Here is a 26,659-nt window from a genome sequence, read left to right as displayed (position 1 = left end):
CAGAACAGGGATCTTACAATTGCACAGCGAGCATCTTAAATCTGGACGTGTCCTATTCTTGCAGTGTCTTTTATAGCAAGCATACTTGCAGTGTGGTTTCTCAAGTAGCAGCATGTTTTTCAGAATTGGATGAATCATGAAAGACATTTTTCAGAAAGTAATTCATACGCCTTTTTTCAGGTAGAAGTACATCTGAGTTTTGATGCTGCATATTCTTTGTTGACAATTCTGAGCATATACATATACAGTGGGTGCATTAACTGAAGGGCTTAAGGCTTGCGAAATCTGTCTATAAGTGGTTGCAAATTTCCTCGGTAGCATGCTACGTGTTATTTTGATCCACAGCGTCTGACAGCCTTAATCCACACTGCAGACAGTGTTTACAGCTGGAGGACCGTGTGTGAATTTTTGTCAGCTGTTGAGTCATTACAACTTTGAAACTTAATCTTTATGTTTTTCTGCGTGTGTGTGTGTGTGTGTGTGTGTGTGCCTCTCCTCCTTTTCCCAGAGTCTGCCTTGTGGAGGAGCGAGGCCTTGAGCTTTTGTAAGGAGGGTCTGCGCTCGCCTCTCACCACTCTGCCCTCTGAAGCTCTGCAGACAGAAGCTCTCAAGCTTTTCAAGGTCAGTGTCTCCAACCCTCACCTCTCTTTCTGTCTCTCTCTCTGTCTCTTTTGTTCCATCCCACTCACTTGTGATTCACTTCTTCCTTTCATCCTCCTCTCTAAATCCCTCTCACCTTTTCCGCCTGCCCTCTCTCACTGCGAGGGTCTGTTCAAGACATCGTCCATCCTACTCCAGTCCCCCCCTCCCTCTTGTCCCCTCCTACTCCTGGATGCGCTCCGTGGCCCCCTTCTTCTCTTCCCTCCTGCCTCTAAACCAGATCAAAGGCTCGAGGACGAGGGCCCCAGCTCATTAAAAGTGTGGAAGAGAGATAATGGCCTTGATTATCTGCTCTGATTGAGGCTAACCGTTCCCCTGGTTTACAGCCAGTGTGAAAGGAGCCCTCTTTTAAGAGAAGACATGGGAGGTCAGGGCCTTCAGAGAGTGGCAGCAATGGATATGGAAGCCATAGGATTGGGGGGGGGGGGGGGGGGGGGGGTAGGATCAGAGCAGAACAGGGACCTTGTAGAAAGATGGCAGATCCTTCTACTCTCTTTTCAACTCTGCAGCCCTTGGTGCGCCCACCCAGGAGCCCCCTCCCTGCTTGACTCACGGTTCACAGCCCCATCAGCTACAGTAGGCCCGTAGGATTGAAGGCTGAATGGATCGGCTCTCTCTTTGAGCAGCCAGCCTTAAAAAACAACCCCAAACACACACAAAGAAAAAGGAATGAATTGAGGTGACATGCTTTTCAGTCTATTCAGTCTACGTTCTACTTCATGTCTTTGAATTATAAATGAATCTGACAAGACTGATGAAAACTGTTAAATTGGTTCTTTGTCTTCATCGATCACCGTGAATGAGGACAAAATAATGAAGTTCACTTTTCTTCCCTCACACCGAGGCTCTTACTGACCTCATGCCATGATATTTTTGTTGTTTTGACCTGAATATTAATATCGAACTGCATTCTGGGCCCTGTGTTCTATTTATTTTGCGACTGATTCACTGACAGTATTCTGTCTCCGCTAAGTTTAAAGTTTCTGGTGTGTGTTTGTCTCCACCTGCTGGTACTTCAGTGGAATTTAGTTACACGCCGAAAAATAAAACGTCTTTCCTTCTCCTTCAGTCCTGCCAGCTCTTCATCAACGTGCTGGTGGAGTCTCCATCTATCGATTACCACACATCGCTGGCCCAGAACGCTTTACAGGTGTGCCTGACCCACCCGGAGCTGCAGAATGAAATATACTGTCAGCTCATCAAGCAGACCAACCACCGGACGCCACACAACTACTCCCTCACACAGGTCAGACGGGCGCACACTAAAGACGAAGATGAAGGGAAAAGTGGAGAGAGAGAAAGAGTGTTTCTGGATTCTGGGCCACTGTTTTCTTATGATAAAAGAATTGTGTTTTTGTTTTAAATGAGATTCTCAATTATCCTGTAACTTAAAGTATTTCTTCTTCTACCACCCCCTCGTGTAGTGCTGGCAGCTGTTGTCTCTCTGTGTGGCTCTGTTCCTTCCTCAACAACATTTCCTCTGGTACCTGAGACAGTACCTACAACGCAACGCCGACCCAAGGTGAACTAACTGAAGCCTGTAGCCTTTCACCAATCCCTCACAGTACAGCCGAAAAACTCCACAAAACCTAAAACCTGTTCTGGCAGTTTTCAGTGCACTGTTTAGAGCTCCATCTCATTTTTCCACACAGGAGTGAAGTAGGGAAGTATGCGGTGTACTGTCAGAGGTCTGTGGAGCGAACCCTGCAGAACGGAGAGCGGGAGGCCAAACCTTCACGTATGGAGATCGTGTCCATCCTGCTGAGGAACCCCTACCACCACTCACTGCCGTTCAGCATCCCAGTCCACTTCATGAACAACACTTATCAGGTAACACATAACCAATGAAATACTCGCGTTCTGAATCTGTCTCGCTTTGATAGATTCTTCGTGAAAGTGCGTCATCTCCCTCATGCAGAGCATTGCTCACATGCTTTTCAGATGTGAAGCTCATCATACCACTGGCTTTTAACTCACTCAAAAGTTCCATCACTCATGTTGAGCAAGCTACAGATGTGATATATGATCTTTGTAAGATCAGTTCTGCATCACCTGTAGTGAAGGAAAGTAAAAGCAGCAGCAGCTTAGATCTGTAGATACCACATGCCGCAACTGGTTGTTACAGCTAAACTATTACTCTCCTTATCAATCGGTGGTTCATTGTGTGTCCTTTGTTTTCTCTCGTGCTATAGGTGGTGGGTTTTGATGGCTCCACCACAGTCGAAGAATTCCTCAACACACTGAACCAGAGGATTGGCATGAGGAAGCCTCAGCTGTCTGGGTTTGCCCTCTTCACTGATGACCCATCTGGCAAAGACCTGGAGCACTGCCTGCAGCCGTCTGCCAAGGTAAGACTGCGGGTCACTGAGCATAAGTGGATGGAGGAAACCTTCCATGCACCACTGAGGCTTTTGGCTTCCTCTGGCGTCTCAAGCCAAATCATTAGTCTCACGTTACCTCGTAATTTAGAGGATCAGTGGTTAAGTTAAGGACTATTTTGACAAATTGAGGCTGTCCAAACCTTTAGTGACTTTTTGATTTTCAGATGTAAGAATATTCCAGCATAAACTGTAATTTAATTCCACTCAATCACGATGAACGTTCCTCTTCATTTTCATTATGGTCAGCGAAACTTTTCCATAATGTTCAACTAGCCCATCAAAGTCAGTGAGTAGGCTACATGCTACGCAAGCAACAAGCCTTATCGGGCCAGTGATCAGATCAGTGCTTTTGGCTTTAGCTGTAGCCGCTGCCTGGGAAAATGAGGTCGAAGCTTCCATATGTCTGACTTGAGACTGACTTGTTTGCCTTTTGTCAGATCTGTGATGTCATTTCCAAGTGGGAACAGGCCCTAAAGGAGTTGCATCCTGGGAAAAACGAGGGGACACGGATTGTTCGACTGACATACAAGAGCAGGTAGGATTTCTATTGTCAGATCTGGGCTTTTCAAGATGGGAACAGGTTGCAACACATATGCACACATTACCTTGGCATTTTTTCTTGTGCGGTCACAAACATCTGTACAGAGAAAGGGCATTTAAAGCAAAATGTGGACCACACAATAAAAGCTGGTGATGTGATATGTGTTCTGCCATTTTCACTTTTTGCAGGAAATTAAAGCTCTGGGGTTGGATTTCCTGCATCTTGGAAATGAAATGAAGCGTGCATAATTTCAGCCTTTACCAGGAAAACAAGTTTCATGACGACTTTTTCTCACTTTTTCTCTTGTGTGCACGTACAGACTGTGTTTCAGATCTCAGGTGAAAGGAGAGACAGAGCGTGAGCGCCTCCTGCTGGCGTACCAGGTGAATGATGAAGTTCAGCAAGGCCACTTCCCTGTGAACAAAGAGCTGGCTCTTGAGGTGGCTGCCCTCATGGCACAGGTCTGTAAAGACTCAAGCTCAAGATACATAACAGGTTTTAGATGTATACATTGAAATCAAACATATTGGACTAAAAACACTTGTATTGTCATCTACAGTGCTGGAGCTTATCAAGAACTTTAAAACCAGCTTTCTCTTTCTGACCCTCTCTCTTCTTTCATTTTTCTTACTCCAGGTTGAACACGGTGACTTGGAGCGATCAGCTGCCTCTTCTCCTGCCAGTTCTTCTCAGCCTAAATCTCAGCTGATTCTCCTGCAGGCCTTGGAGCGCTTCTACCCCAAACGCTACAAGCAGGACTGCAGCTCAGAGCAGCTCAGGTAAAACAAACACTACGGCTATCCAAACAAATGCATCCCCCCACAGTTTCTTATCTACAACCTGAGAACTTGATGTCCTCATACAGATTTGTTTACAAATACAAAGTCTGAAAAACATTGTGGTGGCATGTCAACATGTATGTTAGGCAAGATGAGATCAGACACAGATTCTGTAGGGTGTTATTGTATGAATTCACCATAAAAAAATATATTTAAACCCACCAATGTTCCTTTTCTTCTTGCAGAGACCTTACTGAGCGTCTGGCCACTAAGTGGTCTTTGCTACGTGGGTGCAGTGCATCCGAGTGTGTGAGAATATACCTAACTGTGGCTCGGAAATGGCCCCTGTTTGGAGCCAAACTCTTCAGTGCGAAGGTAAAAAAAAATTTATTCAGTCCACTTGGCTCATTGTTATTTGTTTTCTTTCACAAACCTATTGAAAACAAGCATGGGCTCTTGATACAAACACCATCTTTCATCAAACATAAGCATATGCTTTTCTTGAACCCTGACATATCCCACCCATCATGGTTCTAAGCACAGGTCGCACTGGTTTGAGGCTAGGAAGCAGACCCAGAGAAAAAGATGTGGTGTTTGCTGGTATGACTTACACCTGTAACATGAACCTTTGCTTCCTCTGTCCACAGCCTGTCCCCCCCTCTCCTGTTGAGCAGAGCCAGGTGTGGCTGGCAGTCAATGAGGATGGACTGTGTGTGCTGGACTATACAATGGTGAATTTCAAACTTTGTAGAGCAAATACCTCCGTCAACACTGACCGTTACATAAAATGTGGGGGGAAAAATTTGAAATAATATTTATTTAGAACATTTTAAAGTTTAGAAGATCTGTTATTTCTGATATTTCTGTTTCTTTAGGGGTCAAAAAGTGAGATTCCATTCTACAACTGCAGTGCTCAGCTGGATTGGCCACAGCTTTAAAATTTTGTTGACCCACTGGTCTGGAATGATTTTTATTCTGTGGTGTTTCAAACACCAGAAATCCACAGGAAAATAAAATAGCCAGCCTCCGATTTGACATTCTTGACCCTGACAGATAGCAGTTCCAACATGTAAACAATGTTAAAGTGAGCTCTGTAATTTTCAGCCGCCCGTGTTGATCCATTTCATTTTTGGTCTGGCGGGCAGCGCTGCTCATGTGCTCCCAGAACGTCAGAGGAAAAAAGGCAAAGTGAAAATCACAATAGGTTCTTGGAAATTATATCACGCTTCTTCACACTCAATTTGCTCCTCAAAAAAGCAGAAACCAAAATGATTTCCCCACGTGAATTCCAAGCTCTATTCTGGGATCGCCAATAAAATCTGAACATGATCCCTGTTTAGATCTGTTTTACTACACATTTCACACTGGCCGTGCTTTCGTTTTTCAGCACACGCTGGCCACACACCCCTACCAGTCGGTGATCACTTTCGGTGGCTGCCGTGACGATTTCATGGTGGTCACGAGCCAGCAGAGGGAGCCCGGGGTCGGGAAGAAGAGCGTGGAGAAGCTGGTCTTTGCAATGGCTAAACCAAAGGTACGCCTCCTGTGTGCATCTGCACAAATCTTCAGCCTGACTGATTTATGGGTTTTCAAAACCGGAGCCGAGTTTCTGCTTTGCCTCCATGTGTGAGGTTGTCACTCGTCATTTTGTCAGACGATCTGAAGAGGTGATTCCCAACCAGGCATACTTGCACCCCAGGGAGGGGGACTTCTGCCGCTCGGGGGTGGGGATCTGTGGACAGACTGGAGCAGCTCAACTAATTGGAAAAAAATTGTGATTATTACCTGAACACCACATTTGGCCACCAAGTTAAAATTAAACAGTTAAAAGGATAAATGGTCAAATTAGCTAAAAGTAAAAGGTTAACAATAGAAATAGACAGCTATGGTAATGTTTAAGTTCTTAATATGCGTGGCTAACGGTAACAGACAAAAAGATAAAACAGATGAAGTTCAAGCTTCTGCTGCTAGTAGGACAAATGCAAACTTTATCAAATCAGGCTAAACAGCTGTCTGAGAGAAAACTGTAACAATATCCAGTTTTATATAATTAATAGAGTTAAAAACATCCTGTTAAAAATCAGTTCTAATGAGCATATTTGATGCATGACAGGTGGTGTTGATAAAGGAGTACTTGAGTTCATCTGATAAGGCTGCAGGAGTATGTCTTAACAAAGGGCTGGGAACCACACTAAAGCATCAGCAGCTGAGGCGTAAAGCAAATATGGGTGGTTGGATTGATCGCTCCAGGTGCTGACTCATCCATTTTCACCTGTTTTTACACAACTGAGCGCCAATGGAGAAAACAGGTTGTTTATCTTATTTTATGAGCACAATCTCCATGGAGCTTTAACACAGAGTCACATTACTACTGTAGGTGAAGCTAATGAGTGTAACTTCATTCTCGATTGCAGATCATTTGGGCTTCTCAGGTTTTCACATCCTCTGCGAACAATGCTGGGTCTCCAGCTCCCTGGAATCTAATGAAACACAATCGTACCATAATGTTAAAGCCATTAACCCCTCTCTGATCTGCCGTCTCAGATACTGGAGCTGACTCTGCTCATGGCCAGTTACATTAACCACTGGAACCCCAGCCTCCCGTCTGCCTCGCACCAGCCCCTCGGCCACTGGGACGTAGACAGCAGGCACTTCCCCGCCATGAACTACACCACCAAGGGCCCCACACTACTGTGAATTCTGCAAGTGACAGGAACAGTGAATACTACAGGGAGGCCTGATGACAGCAGTTACCTTTAAGTCTGCACTCACCTGGATTGGGTTGTGTGCGTGTCCAGGTTTCTCATTCTTACAGAACAGGTACTGGGAGATTATTGTTTTTTCTTATGAAGATTTAAATATAGAAATGTTACGGTTCAGTCTCGTTAGGCTATTTATTTCGACAACAAAAGAGTGTTTCTGCTCTGCTTAAATTAGATGTAAGGACACGTTCAAATTCATAGTTGAAAATGGACGTTATTACTGGTTGCCACTCGACACACATCATTCATTTTCCAGCCTTCAAGATCTGAGATTCTTTCAAATAATAAAAAAAACAAAGCTGTTGCCTGAGAGCCTGGCAGGCTGAAATACAGTGTTTGTTTGTCATTGTCATTATTCAGTGAATTTTCACACATACTTGACACTGAACCAGATTCTAAATACATCTAAGAGGTACTGTGCAATTAGAAAGGGACGGATAGGGTATGCAAAATGCTGATTCATAGATTTTAGTGTCTTAATTTGATATAATCCACATCTAATATTACTCTAATTTAGGGCTGCAACTAACACTTTTTTTAATCAATTAATCTGATGATTTATTTTCCCCATTTAACCTATGACTCCTGTAGTCCATAAAATATCAGAAAATAGTAAAATATCCACATTTGATTTGCTGGAACCAGGGAATTTTTGGTATTTCTATTTAAAAAAAAAAAAAAAAGACTTCAACAATAAACAAATTATCATTTTTCTGTCCATTGACTAATCAGTCATTCAACTTTAGCCAAGTACAATTTGATTTTCCTTTTAAAATATGGGGGTAGGGCTGCTATTTTTCCCTAAAGAAGTTAAGGTCATATTTGAGAAACCTTTGATAATCATTTAATATTTTTTTAATGTGAAAGTTAATATTTAGCAGGTCCAAAAAAGTGAACCTATGTGAACAACTTTGCTCAGATCACAAATTAATATTACTGGTACTCAGTGAGGTAATGGGATAGAAAAGGTATATTACAGTGTTATGTGATATACTGTATGCCTAATGCATTTAGCAGTGCATTGTGTTCATGTGTTCATTTTCTCTCAAACCTTAGAGACATAGTGTTTTCATAGTCCGGTCACTCAGTGTTTTAAAAATCAACAGCCGAATAAATACAAAGGTGACCAGTTTTAAAAAGAGCTACCAAAATTTTTAATGACTTGAACTTGTTTTGGATCAAACCACTGTCTTGCTCATGCCCATATTAGTTATTTATTACATTTCCAACATTTTTTGGCTTTTGCTTAAAAGGAAACAGTTGTTTTCCACAACTGTCACATTTCCTTTATGTAGCAGAGTAATTTAAGAGCAGAGTATGTTTGTTACTGTACCTGTAGTAGAATGTGTTACAGATGTTTGAAAGATGGTGTCTTTGTGTTGCCTGTTCTGTCTGTGTGTGTGGTAATAAAATAAACGGTACAATCCTATGATTATTTTTCTCTGATTTTCATTTTCACTCACTTGCCTTATATCTAATCTTATAAAGAAGTAGGGATGGGGCTTTACGCCACCAGCCTTCATTAGTTTTCATTCACAAATCATTATAGTTTCCATCATTCCTCTTCACTCTAAGACGTTATGTAATACAAGAGACCTTGTTGTGATGGGATCACCTGGTTTGACATATTGAATAAATCTTGCACAACTTTCCTGTTTCACCTTCTCTCATGTTGTCTTTTCCATTCACAGTGATTTGGCGTCGCAGCTGTTGTGGTTCATTGTAAGATGGCCTCTAAGGCTGATAATACTCACGTACTTAGGTTAAGTTTTGAATGCAGGACTTGTAATGGAGTATTATTATGGTGTGGTATTACTACTTTTATTTCAGGATCTGTATTTATGTTGCAGGTCTCCTGAAAACAAAGATGAAAGCATGCCTCTTAGTGGTTGCAAAAAATGAAACCACACTTTCATAATACTTCAAAATGTGAAGATCTAAAAATGTGAAGATCAGTCATTTTCTTGGGCTAGAGCAAAACTTTCACTGGCATTCCTTACAGTTTGCATTTTGCCAGTAAATATAATCTGTACAGGAAACACAGGGTTTGTGCAATAGTAACAAACTTAATATTTCATTCAAAGCTCCTCTTGGAGACAAAAAAGAACACTGTTTTCTACACACTATATCACTAAAATACGCCTTCTCTCATTCAACATGTCCATAAACTAAATACTTACCCTCTGTGCTGGTTGTACACAGCCTGCCCAGTCTACATGTTTTACTGGAGCTGAGGTTGTAGGGGTGGAAGCTGTTCTGCTTTTTCTTATCCAGGGGGGTCAAAGTGGTAATGGCATTTTCCTGCCAAATATATGCTGTAAATCCCACATTTTTATAGCTTGTCTGAAACCGTTGTTGTTCCATAGCTGCTCTTATTCAAAATGAAATGCTCGTTATAGGGCTCACTGCTGAAGTTCTGCGTGCCTTCATTGCTCATCAAAAAAGAAAATAACTTCTGTAATTTTTCCATGGTGCAGTTAGGCTCGGACCACATGCTTTATAAGAGTTTAAATCAAATTGAATTTAAAGTAAAAGATTCCAGTGTTGTGGTATAGATGAGACTGTTGTTACCCTCACAGTAAGCCCTTACAGTATTTTACTGGCTGGCTGTGTCACTATGCATGTTGTATGAATTATGAAAGAGGAATGATTTTAAAAACAATATTTACCTTGAATGGTGTGTATAAGGAGGGATGTGTGCGCATAGTTTAAAACTTATTTCAAATCATAAAAAGCCATGTGTTCTTGCTCAGAAGCATCCAGTGTAATGGCTTCTTCCAGAATCATTTCCATCACTAAGATGAATTTACTTATTATTTCAGCTTAGGTTTACTTTTACCTAAATTCCTGTAGAAATACTGAATATTTTGACCTCTGAATGTTTTATATCTTAGTGAGTAAACATTCTCTGCAATGTAACGTAGATGTTTCCTGACTGATAATAGTTGGACAACTTAAAGCTCTTAAAATTTCAAATAAAATTAATTTAATTATGTTTTATTGTATGAGAATTGTCCCTTTAATGATGCTTCCAACTGTGAACAACTGAGAACTGATAAATGAAACATCTTGTTTCATTTAATTTTGTTTTAATGTTATTATTATATGAATCATATTATAGAAATAGTATTACTGATGCTTTAATACATTGGCAACACTGTTGGTTAAGGTGGAATTCATTTTAACTTCTTTATATAGAGTTGAATAGTTAAACCTATAGCCATGTAACATATTTTATAGTTTAAGCTAATCATGTGTACTCAGTACTTGAATAAATGTACTTATTCAATTCACAGTTACATAGGCTAATATCATAAACATGCTATGTTGCTATTTAAGTAATAGTTTTATTCCTTCACTATTTACTGATGAAAATCTTAAGCATCTCTGAAAATAAAAAATGACCTTTGTGCTCATTATGCGACTGTTAGCTTTATATTGATCATTGACCTCAGGTCAGAGTTTATCTTTGTTTTTCTTTTTTTTTTTTTAAACTAACAATATTCAAACATGTCATTGCTGTGAGGCAAAGGGAGGGCAAATTTGAACCAGCACTTTGGTGCTGGGAGGCTAATTGATTCCATACTAGCCTAGCCTAGCTCTGTGAGCACTCGGAGAGATATAAGTGCTGCGCTTTCTCCAGCGTGGGCTGCCGCTACAGGAGCGCACAAACTCAGTGGAGCCTGCCGGACGAGACACAGGCGAGGAACCACCTAACTAACCAACTAACTACAGAGCAGGAAAAGGACAGGTTGGTTGGGTGTTCACCAGCGCTGAAACACACTGTTACTGAGCCTTATTGCAAGATATGATCTAACACGGCCCTGTTTACAGAAATATAAGTGCATGTAACGACTGTATCTCCTATGTCTTCCTTGGCAGGGACCTGAAACAGTCAAAATGTCAACCAAAAAGCCGCAGAGCATGCTCCGGGAAGCCTCTCATCAAATCATTGCCGGTGGATCCGCTGGTAAGTCCAACAATTGTTTCGACTTCGACAGCTTTGAAACTCTCGGTTCAGATTACGCAACAGTTTTCAGAGCTGCATGCTCTCACTCACTGAGTGAGTGTAACGCGGGTACATGTTACCCATTACACAAAGGTATAGAGACGCCCTGCTCAGACTTTCCCACAAAACCCAGGACGAAGTGTTTCTAGTCGTGATCGCACATGCGTGGCCGTGGATCACCTCACCAAAGACTGTACGAGTGTCAACAAGATGACTCCCTCCCTCTCTCTTGCCCTGTTCCATGTGTGCTCCACGATGAACCTCCGGTACAGGAAACTCAGGAGTTTGCGCATGCGTACAACCGAATGATTGATTTATTCATTCGAAATCTTATTTATTTGAATGCAATGAGAGATCACTTTCAGGTGTAAAGCTTTGAAGCAGGGCTTCAGCTGGGCAGGAATAAATATTTCAATATGTGACATAAAAACTATGTTGATAAACTTTTAGCTGTTATATTTACATATTTTAATTACTTGTATAATTTCTGGGTAGTTCCAGCATTTGTTGTCACATCAGACTAATTTTTTCCAGTCTTCAGCTGTCCAGTCTTGGTGAGCCTAAAAAGTTGTACAGGTGTGAGAGGCTTACCTGTATTATAGAGGATATAAGATATAGAAGGTTAGGGGTGAAAAACACTGCAAATATCAGCATCAAATTCACACTGCTATTGTACACCTTGAGTAATATCACAGATGTGCAAAATAGTTTTCAAATTTGCACTGCTGGTGAGGTTTTATTGTACAATTTAATAATTTTTAGATCTTGTATTTTCCATGGTTGGCAATCAGAGAGGACAGTAGGTACAGTTATATAAATGGGACCACTTTTTCACATCAGTGTTATTGCCATATTAGCTGTCGGCCACAGGCGGCAGCACTGAGCACACAAGCAGCTGAGCAGCACAGTAGTCAGTGAGAGAAGAAGAAATGCCGCGCCATTTTTAAAAAATTGTTTGGTCGTTAGCGGAAGACGCTGAAGTTACCTGGATTAACCCCTCCACCGTCTCTCCTTGGATTAATTTTGTTTTTGCGTCGCTTTACACACGTCGCAAGTCTCACAAGTCGCCAAAAGGTCACCTGCCATCTGGTGAGTTTGTATGTTCAATATTTTTCCCTTGGCGAATGTTATGAGAGGCCGAAATGTCCAGAGTTGTGTTCAAGCTAGCAGCAGAAACGCTTTTCACCTGTGTTGGCTTTAAGGTTACCACTGATTCTATGAGTGAACCTGGCAGTTTAGTGGACTTTTGGATATTTTTCTCAGTGAAGCTACTGTTGTAAACCTGATGCATATTTTTTGTGTGGAAGTTGGATGTAAGCTAGCCTCAGTTTTGCTTTGGTTGGGTAGTAGTTACAGTTGCTCAGTTTGTTGCACAGTTTAAGGAGGCAATTACAGAAGGCTGCTCAAAAATAATCTCTACACAGAGACATGATACATATATCTTTGGATTCGGTGTGACTTACACTTTCCCAGGACATAATTAGCGCCACTATTCATCGTAGATTTTTTAAAAAAGGAACTTGCCTGAGAATCATCATGTTTTTAATTTTTCTTCAGTATTAAAGTAATTCATTCATAGTTGTCGGCACATTTAATGGTACATAGACAAAATGAATTGTTAATAGCGAACTCGGCGTACTTCATTTGCCCTAATCTAAACAAATGTACGGAAAAACTGTGCTCCAGTTGTAAACTCCTGTCCTACATTACAGTTTAAAAATAGGGCTGCTCTTACAGCAGGTGGGCGGATTCTGCGCTCTGATTGGGCTGTCAGTCAAATTTGGCGACACTGGGCCAGAGTTCAGACTGAGCTCCATACAGAAAAAACGCCGTGTCTAACCGGGAAGTGAACAGACGTGAACCCTCTCGCTGTTGTGTTTAACTTTGCAACTTTATGCTTCACATGGGAAAAAAAAACTCTTCTCTTCCGTTTCCCACTGTGAGTTAATATTGGATAATATGACACTCTCTGTCTTTACTTTGCTTGTAAAGACAGGGATAGACACAAACAAATATCCTGGCAATTTACCCATGTATACTAATGGAAGTCACGTTAATTGGGCGTTTTTTACATGTTTACGTTGCTCATCTTTGAGCTAGGCTGTGCAAACATGAGTCTTTGTAAGAAGTGTATTTATAAATTATTGTTATCATTTCCCTTGTGTTGTAGGATAAGTGGTTGATAGCTAGCAATTTCCTTTGGGGGGCTCTGGTGGCCAAATCAACTCTTTCTGTTGTTGTCAGAGGTTCTGTTAGTGTGAAAGGTCGCTGGTTTGAGTTTTTGCATGGGTAGTCAGAGCAAATGAGTAATCATTTACACTTCATAAGCAACTACTGTTAACCTTTAGCCTCAGTCCATAACTGGATATGCAGCTCAGTGACCACCGGTACAAGACTTTGGTTGTATGTGTATCTGTGGAATGAATGTGATGCAAGAAAGTGTCTTCTTCTTATTGGGAGAGGGGGGGCGTAACAGAAAATAATTGAGAAGCACTGCTGTAGCCTCATCTAAAACATTTGTGATCAGCAAAGTTACTTTACAATGTCTCTTTATTGTGTCAGTTCTTTTTTTTTTTTTCAAGCTGAACAGGCCAACAGCTGTAACCAATAAGCACCACAAAACATTTACCTCATGTTTGTGTTTCTTGGTGTTGTTGCTGAGCTCACTCACAAAGTTGATCAACACTGAAGAGTGTTTTTTGTCTTTCTGTCCGCAGTGTCTTTCTATCTTCAGTATTTATTGTTTTCATATTTAGAAATCACAATCACACTGTGTAAATCTTTATTTTAGTGAGTGATGTTGGTGATATAGTTTACTTTTGTATGTTTAGGTTTCTCTGTACATACAATTAAATAGGCAGAAGGTATCTCTTTATATTCTCATTGCACAAAGAAGTCAGCTTCCCAACTCTCTTCTTTCTTTCCTTCATTCGTTTCTCTCAGCTGCAGTCTGCTGTAAAAAAGTTAAAGGGATGCTTCAGATCCCATGTCACTGTTGCTGTAGTTTCTGTGGTTACTGATAGAGGCTGATCTTGATCTTATATTGCTTAAATGAGTGCTTCATTCCTAAACTAAAATAGTCATTATCTGCCAGAAATTTGTATGACTCCCAGTTCTAAGTAGCCCGCCAGTACTCTCACATGCTGTTGAAGTTAATGGCGTAATCTTTTTACAGCTCCAAAAAAAAAAAAAAAAAAAAAAAAAATCAGGGAATGTCAAAGGTTTCTCTGAGCAGCTCGTACAGTATATTCCAGGTGTTTTACGACCAAATATTTGGTTCCAAAAGTCCAATATTTACCTCATTCTCTCCAACACTTTGCTCACTCGCAGTGGTTTATTTAAGAAGGAACTAACAGCGGCTTCCAGCATTTGTAAGCAGAGTGTTCTGGCTCTTGTGTAATTGAGTGTGTACAAGTAGAGCACGAAAAGAGATAATGGGCTGACGATCAGACTTTTGGGCACAGACTTCACTTGTTTCAATACAAAACCCTTTTTAATTGTGCTGGTTCAGCAGTACAAAGAAATGTGATGGACATTTTATGTACCGCATGAATGCAGTTCGCTCATTTCATTATTTGCTGATTATGCTTTTGATTGTTTGGTCTATAAAATGTCAGAATTGTCCCTTTCAGTTTCCTAACAATGAAGGTTTTTATCTTTAGATTGTTTGTTTTGTTTGACTGATGGTCCAAAAAAAAAAAAAACCCCCAAAAAACCCAAATCATTTTATTATCCTATAAAATAGAGAAAAGCATCAAATGCTAAGAAAGAAAAGCTGGAACTATGTCTTGGTTAAACAGTAATCAAAAGACGTAGAGGAGTCTTAGTTATAATATTGATTAATGTGCAGATTAGTTTCTTGATTAATTGTCTAAAAAACTGTCAGCAAAACTAGATTTCCCACAGCCCAAGATAATCGTTGTTAATAGCTTGTTTTATTCAACCAAAACCTAGAAATAATCAGTTTACTATCATAAGACTGAGGAAAAATGAATCAGACTGAAGGGGGATCATTGAGTGTAGTCCTTCAAACTTCAGGTGACTGGCAAATATTATATGATTGCAAGTAGCTACTTATAATTTAACAATGAACTTTTCTTTTAGTGCTGTTTTAATAAACAGTAATTGTGAAGTATTCAGGGTGTGACTTGTATCAGGTTGTGTTTGCTGCTTGTCCCTTTCTGTTTATGCGTCACGAGCCCCCTGTGTCTGACAACCTGCTGTCCTGACCCCCATCCAGAGGCTGAGGGGCTCATCTGTCCTCACCAAGGATGATGGGAGCAGAATGACCTCAGTGTTTCTCCTCATCTCCACCTTCCCTCCTATTTTTAAAAAAAATCTAGATTCACTTTTAACGAGGATGGAGAGAGACGGGTCTTAATTTATGTGTGACCTGGTCTTAGACGTGAGAATTAAGGGGGAGAAAGCTGCATTATGCTCTCTGTAAAGTCATCTGAGCACAGTCTGACCCTCTGTCGAGTAAGCTGGCACCAGCTATTTTTTTTCTTCTAACCTTTCTGAGAGATCAGTTTTCTGTCTGGGCTCCACTTCTCTGAAAGGATGGGTTGTGAGGTTTTCTTCCCCTGTGAAGTTGATGATATTGTGTGTGTTATAAGCAGATATGTTTAGTGCCTGTTGGAATACAGTATGTTGATTTTTAGAATACATTTTGTTCTGTTTGTATGCTGAGACAGATTAGGAATGATAATTAGGAATAATAAAGTAAAATTTGAATATTCCACTTTTTTGTTTTATTCTGCAGCACAGATTTATGAAGCATTCGTATTTTAACGTCTATTCATATTTTGTCCACAAGGGGGTAGTAGGTGTACACCGTATGCCTTCTGCTCATGGTAAAGGGATGTTACAACTTTTTAGTGGTTATATTTCAGTTATAACTTTTGCAAACAGGGGGACAGCGGTGATACATGGGTGCTCTGCAGAGTTGGCGGCTTATAAGAAAAAGTGTTCCGTTTTGGGGAAAAAAAAGCCCAAACAAACACATTGCAATTTATGTTCTCTTATGTGAAAAAAGTGACTTTAAAAGATGGAAGTGGAAGCGGAGAATAGTCTTTAAAATAATAATGTCATTATGATTGAATACACAGTGAACCAAATTTAAAAACAGAAAATGAAAATCTATCTAGTTACACGTTGCCTGCTGTAATGTTTTCTCTAAGTCCTTTGTTATTTCCTTGGTAGATGCATTTTTTTTTAAACTCCATGAGTAAATCGATCCGTCTCCAGCAAATGGACTGTAACGACATGAGACAGACGCCCCTGCGTGTGATTACTGCAGCTCTCCCTCCAGACTGTCAGAGCCTCGCTCGGGCTGCACCGCAGCTCTCCTGATTTAATTGGTTTTAAACAGTGAACCTGAAATCAGTCGGGAAAGAACAAATAAAGCCACTTAGCCTAAATGAGGGAGAGGAAGAAAAGAGGAGAGGAGAAATCAAATAAATAAAGTCAAACAAAGTGTATGCATGAATGTGTATGTGTGTCTACTTGCGGGGGGGTATCCATTGACAGAGACTGCAGTTGAGTGTTTTTTCTCCCCCGCGATTCCCGAGTGGCTGCACCAATCACAGGCGAATTAGGCCTAATATTTATTTCCAGAAACAATTGTACATGTTTCAGCGGGGCTTTGATTGAACTCCCGGCGGACATGTTGTAGACAGATGTTTAGATGACCTCATGTTTGAAGTAATGTTGATTCTGGATGGGGTGCTTCTTGGCCTGTTCCTCTAAATCAGCTCCCTTTACCTCCCATCTTTTTTTTTTTTCCTCATCTCGGTTTAGGAGGGTATGCGGAGGCTCACGTCCCTCATATTTTTTGATGTGTGCTTTGGCTCGCATTAAATGGCACCCATTTACATTTTCTGTTCCATCCCTGACAGACACATGTCCGTGCACAGGGGTCGTGGATGGCTTGGTTAAAATGAGCCATGATAGTGCTGAAGGATGGCTACTTAACCGGACACATCTGTGTTTGGTCCCAGTGCTTTTCTTTATGCGTGTCTGTCAGGATTTAACATCGAGGCAGCATTTCGGACAGACTTGTTTACGTTATAGGAAACTGCATCGATTATTAGAAGCACTCCTAACTGAATGATTGCTAATCAATTTCTCGATAGAAGTGATGTCAGACATTAATTTGAGAAAATTTCTACTGTCTTTATGAATAAATTGCACGCTGCGGGGTGAATAATTACAGTAACCCCTCATTTAAAATGGAAAAATTACTACGCACCAAGCATCTCTTAAATAAACACAAAAGATTTATTATCTCCGTCAACTAATTACCGTCCTCGCTGAATGTGAATGATCACAATGTCATAAGAAATTATTTGAATGCGAACAGGCATTAAGTGTAATGACGGTCTAATTAATGCACTACAAATGTCTCGCATCCCAGAATAGAGTTTTATTAAAAAAATAATAATAAAAAATGGTGATGATAAAATAATAATTGCGCCCGTGCACAATTTCTGTGGCTGAGATATTTTAACGCAGTGACATTATTGAACGAGAAGGCCTGAATTATTTGCCGTAGCCGGAGTTACAGTGTGAGGGAGCTTATGTTCATTTTAACATAGGAAAAAATTGTTATGAGTAATGAGTTTTATATATATATGTATATGTGTATATATATGTATATGTATGTATAGATCTCCGAGCAAAAGTATAAACTAAGGCAAAAAATTTAAAGGCCATAAGTTGGTCAGTGGTATGAGCGCACGTTATTACCAACCCCAGGGGGAAATTGCGGTGAATTTATTTATTTATTTTCGTTAGGAACACACGTGAGTAACCTCAGCTCTCGCTTCTGCTTTAAAAGACTTCGGGTGCTGCTGGTGCTATTTGTCTGACTTCCTGTGCTGCAGGCAGCGTAACTAATGACGGCGTTTTGACAGCAGTGTGCCGATGAAGATCCTCAGTCATCCAGGTCGGATAAAGTCAAACAAGAAAACCCTGAAAGCTGCCGTTCCACAAATATTTCAGTACTACTTTTTTTTTTTTTTTAATATAAACATATTTTTTGTTTATTAAAAAAATACAAAATTCATTACAGCAGACTGCGCCCCCCCCCCCCCTCCCCTTTTTAAAAAAATATTTATCCGTTAATCCAAATTTTTATCTTATGTAATGCCAGCAGCAAAATCAAAAACACGCATGAGAAATGGTTCAGCTGTGTCTACAGGTGAGGCCGCTCACAGGCTTTTGGCTGCATGTGAATCATCCTTATTTGACAAGTGTCATTAATTTTCACTGAAATTACCTCTGCTTCGCACTGTGATCCGTCTCTGTCAGATTCTGGGATGTAAGCAAAAGCGAAAGGTAATTGAGACCTCAAATCCTCAGTGACAGATTGTAGCCGAAATAGTCTGTAAAAAAATAAAAAGTAAAGCATGCTCGAAAACAAAAAAATAACGCAAGAAACCATCACACAACCACCCTTTGACTAGTATTGGTTGGCACCTGTAATGATGCTTTTCAGGCGTTCATCTTTGAAGCGACCTGCTTTGACGCAGACGCGGCGCAGGCTGTAGCGGAGCCACGCATCGGCTTCTTTGACGCACTGAGAGCCTGGACAGAAATGAAACCGTGTGTCCCAGTTTAGTCGAGGGCCTGTGATGTGATGTGATGTATGAGACCCAGCCGCGCTGCCGACGTTATCTTAATGACATGATTTATGAAAACGGTTCACTGGCGGAGTTTAGGGGACCGGCGGAGGCCAGGCGTTGGGGGGGAGGGAGACTGAAGCGAGTCCAGGCAAGACGCGACGCGCAATTACCGGGCTTCGCTTGCTCGAGCTCGCGCGGCCACGCGCACGGCTGAACTGCAGCAGTCGGCCAAGCGAGGCCGCGCGCACATGCAGCCACTTCTGAATCAGCTGTTGTTAGTCAGGGACCGGGTCCAGTGGGTTATTGGTTTTAGGTGCCACACTACTGCATCATTAATGACATGATTGCGTTTTTACATAACCCATAATATTACATTATTGCATCAGTTATCGTACTTAATGTCATTAAAAAACTAATAGGCTTGCAAATGTTCAATAAATCTTTGATTTTAATTGATAATAATTGAGCCCACTTAATCATAATAGTTTAATATTAGCTTTCCCACAAAACAAACAGTAGCTATAAACACTGTGGTGCCTCAGCACATACACCTTATAGCTCACTGTAACGCTGTTCAGATCATATGGATTTACATTAAAAATATGAACTGATAATTGGGGGGAAAAAGCTCTTAATGGCTGCTATAATTGGTGAAATATGGGATGTTTTGGTGGACTGATGTCACAAATTGAGTCATGGCAGGAAAGCATGATGATGATGATGCAAGGTTACATAATTTCAGTAGTCCAGACTCCCGATGATCACTTATTGGCCTAATCACACTAATGGATTGTTAATTTTGTAAATGGAAAGTTACCAGTATGCTCAGGTTAATAAATGGTTTATTTGGAATGGCTTTGGAGTAATGATGTTGGGATGTGGGATTCCATCTAGATGAATACAGTCATGGTCAGTATGAGCAGTGATAAGATGAGGCTTCAGCGTATTGGGTATCAGTCGGTGCACCAATAATTTACTAATGTCTTAGTCAAGTCAGAGCTCTCTTTTTTTCCATCACAGCCTCTTGTTAATCTCATGGTCAGGCACGGCAACACACACAGGACATACATGCAAGTTCCTAGAATAATAATAATAATTATGGTGTTATGGCAAGAGTGGATTCAGGAGGATAATTATGATTGCTCAACATGGGAGGCTTTCTCTGGATCATTGCCTCCTATTTAGAGGTACCAATTATTAAAACCAGGACACTACGCTGCGGGACACTCAGCGGAGCTGATTTTAGATTGTGGCACAAAGTATTTCATCGCATCATTGCATGATTTCATACAGCAAACAAAGGTCTTCGGCACCTTTTACCGCAGCGTTCCAGTAGTACAGGTCATGATAATATGTGTGCAGAGGGGTAAATTCACCACAGAAAACATGCTAAATTGGGAAAGAGGACAGATGTAAAGTAAGTGCTGAGATCATTCAGACATTTCAGGGCAGGTATAAAGTAAAAAGTGAAGGCATACATAGTGCAGCACATGGCAACAATAATAAAACTGGGAGGGAGATCAGCTAAACAAGCTATGCTTAATTGAGCACTTAGACTAAGTAGTCAAGGGGCAAAGAAAGAGTGACCCTGTAAGAAACTGAGAGTTTACAGTTGTGCGAATGGTGTGTGTGTGTGTGTATTTTTGCATGCATCTGGGTCATGTATTCGTGCAAAGGAAATGGTTGCGTGTGCGTGCATGGGCTATGTTTTCATGCCACAAAATGGTGAAGTGAACGTGTTTGTTTGTTTGTTTTTGCGTGTATGTGCATCCAAGTGAGAAATTTATGCCGGGAAATTGGATATAATTGTGCATGTTTGTGCTAGACATGCGTGCACATGCATCCAAGGAAATGGATATATTTAAGCGTGTGTGTGTGTGTGTGTGTTCTCTTATGTGTCTGGGTTATGTTTTCTGATTTATGTACATTTTTGAGTCCGGCTCTGTCTTCAACCTCCTAATTAAGTCATAGTTGGAACATGCTCTTCCTCTGGAGAGATACTGTGTCATTTTTGCAGACTTATTATCTCAGTGTGGATGTTTGACAGGACATTTGCTGCGTTCAGGGTTCTATAAATAAAAACAAATTTGAATCACTAAAAACACAAAATATTAATTGTTTAAAAATTTCTGCTTAGCCACTCTTGAGCCTCAGCATGCCTTCTGTTTATCCTCTGCCACGTTCTTCCTCATGAACGTTGACGTGTGTTGAAAAGCCTTGAATTGGGCATTTAACTTCCTGCCCTGTAGCTCGTAGCCACAGTTCAGGTCAGACACATGGGCCTGCTGCACTGCGGTAGAGGTAACCACTGGATGGGTTCCTAATGCTGATTTTTCAGGCTCACCGGTTTTGATCTCTTGTTTAATAGTTTTTTGTTTTGTTTGAGGAAATCTTTGAAAAAAAAAAAAAGTCAAGGCCAAGGCAAACCTCATGTTATTTCAACTGAGTTTGATACACGATTCAAGAGTTCAGATACAGTAATTACAAACCCTCCGTGCTCCTGCTGTAAGCGCTGAAATATAAATAAACATAATAAGTACTGTCAAAAAAACAAAAACAAAACCGGACAAACGAAAAACCCCGAATTACATGGCTGTTTCTGTGTGTATATGCGTGTGTGTGTGTGCGTGCGTGCGTGCGTGCGTGCGTGTATGGATGTGTGCATTGTGTGCACACATCCATGCCCTGTGATTCTCTGGATGAGCTGGAAATTTACAACACAGGTTTTTACAGTAAGCCCCAGCCAAAAACTGTAATTCTTTCTCCCCTTTTAGCTCTGTAGCTGGGAGACGGGCCTGCCCACTTTGGGCTAACTCTATCAAGATGAACAGCATTTGGGCCAGTGCAGTAATCATAATGTAATTTGTTGTGCTCATGGGCCAATTTGTGTCGATTCAGAGGATATGTCCCGTGCCTGGTGGCCATGATCGAGCATGTCCCCGGGGCAAGGCTTTAATTAGGGAGGCTCAAATTTATAGACACTTTGTATTATTTCTGATCTTGAGTGGTTGGAGGATGACATACTTAAGAGAGGGACGTTGGCAGAGGACAAGGAAAAATTTGATAATGAGAAACAAAACTGAATGAAAGGTCATGTTAGGAATTTGTTTACCATTTCATTATCATTTTGAAATCAAAGAGTCCTGCAGTGAAATCAAAGCACTCACAAATGTCACAGTCTGGAAAGAGCTTATAAAGAACAGTTAGAGGTATGCAAGAGTTTCTATAGTTTGTTTGAAACTAGAGTAAGGGATGGAGATGCAAAGGAGCTGCCAGATTCTAGTAAAAAGCAGTGTTTGTGTGTTAATGTTCATCTGTTGGTAAAGCTGCTGCCCTAAGGACGAATGCTCTGCTCCTGCAGTATGTTCTAAATTTATCTGGTTTTGATTTCTGATTAAAAAAAAAAAAAAAGAAAGAAAGAAAGAGAAAGAGTAAAACATATGCGGAAGAAAAAAAATCCAGGCTTTTCAAATTCTGGCATTAATTTGCTGCACAGCTATTTAATGAGGATTAAAATGTTTTGTCTTTAGAGCAGAATCTGATCCAAATATTTCATGAAAATGATGACTCAGACAGAGTGACTAGAGGGCAGGAGAGAGCCATACTGCATTTTGTTAATCCGCCTCTGTAATGTATTGAGTTAAGAGTTTGTACTGTTCCCAGCGGCACATTTAGCAGTAAAGTATGGTGAAGTTAATGGATTTTAAGGTAATACAAAGATGGATAACTTTGCTGATCCCTTTGCATGTATGCACAAATGATTTCACTTAGGCGAAACATACAGCTCTCAAAATATGAGATAATCCCTTCACATCTGTGTTTAGTTTTGCCACAGGTATCACTGGAAATGTTAATATTACCAGCACAAATGACTTAACACAGCAGACGGTGTCCACATTTATTCTGAAAGGCCTCCAAGCTTTCATTCAGTACACTGATTCTTGAAATTGTTTCAGTCCGCACCAAGATCCAAATCATGACTCAGATATGACACAGTCGGTATTTTCTATGGCCTGTGTGAGTTTTAAAACAAGAGTTCACACTGAGATTCGCTCAGTAGAACAGAGACCACACAGGGTGCCGGCCCAGCGTTTGAAGCGGGTCCAGGGGGGAGAGCAGCGGCCGAGAAATGGGACGGAGGAAGGTTAAGTTATCAGCGGTCTGACGGTGCGAGCGCTCAGCTGGGCAGCTCTGTAATCAGAGGCTCTGACAGATGCTTTCTCGATAGGAATCCCCCAAAAGCTTTGGAGGAACACACAGGCGGCCAGCTGTTTCTATAGTGAGGCACTGATGTTGACGTCTTCAAAAGGAGGATGTGAATCCAACAATAACTGCAGCAGTGGATGTCTTTTTCCAACACATGGCACAAGTCTCCCTTGAGTCTGGTGCATATGTATTAGAGCAGGTGAACTTTTTTTCATCACTTCCCCTATTTGTATTCTTGGTGTTTCTTTTTTTTTCTTTTTTTTTTCTCGGCCCGAGTTTGTTTTTTCCAGGTTTGCACATGGTATGTAATAGTTAGAGGGGAGTTATCAGTCAAGAATTTTCCTCTGTCCTTGCCTATACCGCACAAGAAGAAATCTTTCGAGAGCTCCATTGGTGTTCTGGTCTTTCCTGAATTGCGGTACTCACGGGTGTGTTTCATAATAGTACTTGGACCGTTGCAGCCTGATATATCACACCCAGGGGAGAATCTGCGCTCTGCACTAATCTATCAGTCCCGAGCCGGATGAAGGTAGAATGACACGCTCAGGCCTCTGCGATTATGGCCCCCCCCATCATATTCAGAATTTGCTTTAAATTGATGGTATGGCTTTTTTTTTTTTTTTTTCCGTAAAGGAAACGTCATGAGTGATCATACACAGGCCACTGCGGTTTTGCAGATGTTTTTATTGTGATTACTTGAGGAAATGTTTTCTTAGTAAAAATCTTTTCTGTAGGATTATTCAACTGTAGTTCTTCAGTCACTTTGTAAGCTGCTGGGCAAACAGAAGAATGTAAGTTGATCAGTTATTTGACACTTTATGTTAATAGTTCATTGATATTTACATCACTTACAGCTTCTGGTTTAATACATTTATTATTCTAACTGTAATAATTGTTATAAAAATATTACTCATGCTAATTTTAGCAAACTTTACTTTATACTTGATACAATAACACTATGGCTCTTGTTTTTTTCTTAAGTGGAAAGGAGACAAGGTAATTACCCCTGGGGCAATTAGAGAAAGGGGCTGAGGGAGTAGCAAAGTCATTTTCTAACCCAAACATCCTGGTCCAAGGGGCCGGAGCGGCTGGACAGCCTCCTGGAGGCCGCTGGCTGGCTCGCAGGGAGCCGTTCGTGGGGAAGCGGATCAGGGTTTGTTTTCTTTCTCTGGAGGCAGGCCTCTGAAACTTCTGCCAGATGAACAGCACCTGAAACGCAGCAGCTCTCCCCGTCAGTAGAGGGAGTGATTTACTGTACTCGGCCAGGCGTGTTTGTGTGCATGAAATCCTTTAGTCAGCTGCATTACACTATGAGCAGTACAGTAGATCAGGGAGGAGGGAGGTTGTTGTTGGTTGAGGCTTCAAATGTTATTTTTCTGCAGCCTTTTTTTAAGGTGGCTTGAAAGTGTTTGTGTAAACCTATAAACATAACCCACATAATGCTGCCAGCTTAGTATGCTATGTAATATTGATACAAAATGAGGATATATGAATGTGAAAAACAAATGTGGTTTCAGTGGGTTCCAAAAATTTTTAAATGGTTTTGAATTTATACTTTCCTCGGTGGCTTGCTTTTATTTCAGCAAATAGTTAACCTGTAATGAAATTTATGATAATTTTAAAAATTTCAAGTATAAATCAGTTTCCACTAATGGTAATTTTGCTGTTTTAACTACCTGCCAAACAACATTAGTAATTTATCTTTTATGCATGGAAATATCATATGGAACTAATCCCAGAGTTAAAAGAAAAATCTCTGTCTAGCTTATCTGTTTAGCTTAGCTGATAATAGACAAATGTTGGTGTAATAACAAAGGAAGATTACCTCCAAATTTGCTGGAGACACGTGAGCTTTAGAACGATTAGAGTTCAAAGCATTAGTTTATGCACTGATTACTTCAGTATAAAATCAGTATAAAAATTTATCCGGGACTATTTTGATAAACACTCACTTGCTCCAACTTGTCAATCTTGAAAATTGCTCCTTTGTCTGATGTGGTAGAAAATTAAATACCTTTGTCTTTTGGAGTGCTGGTCAGACAAAACAGGCGGTTATTAGACGTCACGTTGGGCTTTAGGAGATGTAGTGGTCATTTTTCACCATTTTCTTAAAGTAACTGTCAGATTAATAAACAATGAAAATAATTATTCCTTGCTGCTCTAATCTCTGTGTTGATTTTTCATGTCATCAGAGAGATGAAGGCTGCACAGTGAAAATTCAGCTGGAATCATGGTTGGAATTGTTGGATGTCAGTTGGTGCGTGTACGGAAGCTGGATTTAAAGTTTGCAAGTACATGATGTAGCTTATTTGCAGCACTACTTCAGTGTCTGCCATTCCCACAGAGGGGAGAAGCGGGCGAAAGATGATGAAAAACGAGCAGAAAGATTTGGGAGTGGCAGCAGAAGAAAGCACTGGCACTGTCCGCCTCTCGTCCTGATCCAGTTGTGCATTCGATCTGAGAATCACTCCGCGAGCTGAGTCACAGCACTGACAGTTCGGGCCAGAGAGCAGTTCAGAAGCTTAATGGCTTGTGAGTGATACCCATCAGGGAAGAAACGGGGTGGAAAGCTCTGCGTAAAAGCCCTACATGAAAAATTGAGCTTTGTGGGAAAGCGAGGGGAGAAATGGGCGTTTCTGCATGTAGGTGAATCAAAATGGCATTTCATCTGAGGCACTGTGAGCTGACCAAATGACAAATCTAATCCATTTATTAGTCATTCTAGTGCAGCCAATCCCTTCCCATCCATACTTTTTATATAATGTAGATCTTTAAATTTGTCCTGTGAAAAAAGCTGCACAGAGAGAGAGAGAAAAAAGAAAGAGGGGGCTCATATTTGCATTCACGACTGGATGCAAATTAGTCTTGGCATCTTGACAAGAATCTCTAATGAGCAAACACTGGATGACATCATTTTGAGGTTTGCAGGGAATTAGCTTGATTAGAATAACCCTCCACTCTCACCTTGGCTCAGGGATCCAGCTCCTCTGCAGTCTGCCTGTCAAAGCCTCTCTCAACTCCTATGGTTTTGGTTTGAGACTTTCTCCCCACACTGTGGTGTGTTTAATGTGGAATAAGTACGTTTAAGGAAGAAAGAAAAATGAGTGCTGGTGCTGACGTTTCGTTTAGCCCAGTTTTGTTATTTTGTTGAACATGTTTAGCTGTTAGCAGAGAGAGGAGAGGCGGGGGGGTCTGGTTTATTTGTCATTGTGAGTTTGCGCAGTTCCTTCTTTGCTGGGATGAGTGAGGCTTGCCATCAGCTCTCTAAAAACAACAAGCCTCTCCTGCCAAACTTCCTAGATAATTAGTGAAGCATTTCACACTCTGCAGAACATCAAGAAGGAAATGGAAAATTGACAAATTAAGCATGGTCCTTGTAGAGTGGTGGTGGTGGTGGTGGTGGGGGGGTTTCTGGAGTGGAGAGTTGGTGGAGCTCCAATTCAGCACATGGTCACTCTAAAACAAGCTTGCTGTATAACTAAGTCCAATTTACACCAATCAACAGTGCTGTGGTTTTTTGTAAATGCCCTGTTTTCATTCTCACAAGACATTTTTTTTTATTCTGAATACATTAGAGCTAATTTATTTACATTTGTTTATGATAGAGGCCTCATAACTGATTATAAGCACTAAGATAAGCGTGAGAAGAATGTGCTAAATTGTATTTTAATGCAACCACAGCATGTCTTGAATGGG

At 40.8% G+C, this 26,659-nt stretch overlaps 2 protein-coding genes across 2 annotated transcripts in view; both read left to right on the top strand.

Moving 5' to 3' along the window:
* The window catches only part of plekhh1 (pleckstrin homology domain containing, family H (with MyTH4 domain) member 1), a 28,242-nt gene extending 20,425 nt beyond the window's left edge, over positions 1-7,817 (top strand). Inside the window, exons 19-30 of the mRNA XM_041061494.1 lie at positions 509-621; positions 1,730-1,906; positions 2,085-2,182; positions 2,313-2,490; positions 2,853-3,008; positions 3,479-3,576; positions 3,902-4,043; positions 4,219-4,361; positions 4,607-4,736; positions 5,009-5,092; positions 5,749-5,895; positions 6,906-7,817. Of these exons, the coding sequence (XP_040917428.1) occupies positions 509-621; positions 1,730-1,906; positions 2,085-2,182; positions 2,313-2,490; positions 2,853-3,008; positions 3,479-3,576; positions 3,902-4,043; positions 4,219-4,361; positions 4,607-4,736; positions 5,009-5,092; positions 5,749-5,895; positions 6,906-7,058 (1,619 nt within the window). The 3' untranslated portion in view covers positions 7,059-7,817. The remainder of the gene's footprint in view (positions 1-508; positions 622-1,729; positions 1,907-2,084; positions 2,183-2,312; positions 2,491-2,852; positions 3,009-3,478; positions 3,577-3,901; positions 4,044-4,218; positions 4,362-4,606; positions 4,737-5,008; positions 5,093-5,748; positions 5,896-6,905) is intronic.
* A 2,882-nt stretch (positions 7,818-10,699) lies between these two features.
* Positions 10,700-26,659, top strand: part of slc25a21 (solute carrier family 25 member 21) — an 83,078-nt gene continuing 67,118 nt past the window's right edge. The window contains exons 1-2 of the mRNA XM_041061521.1: positions 10,700-10,874; positions 11,006-11,093. Of these exons, the coding sequence (XP_040917455.1) occupies positions 11,024-11,093 (70 nt within the window). The 5' untranslated portion in view covers positions 10,700-10,874; positions 11,006-11,023. The remainder of the gene's footprint in view (positions 10,875-11,005; positions 11,094-26,659) is intronic.

This window comes from Toxotes jaculatrix, chromosome 17, assembly GCF_017976425.1.
Source record: "Toxotes jaculatrix isolate fToxJac2 chromosome 17, fToxJac2.pri, whole genome shotgun sequence".
Lineage (NCBI taxonomy): Eukaryota > Metazoa > Chordata > Actinopteri > Toxotidae > Toxotes > Toxotes jaculatrix.
Note: the sequence above shows the minus strand (reverse complement) of the source record. Positions and strands in the feature narration are given on the sequence as shown.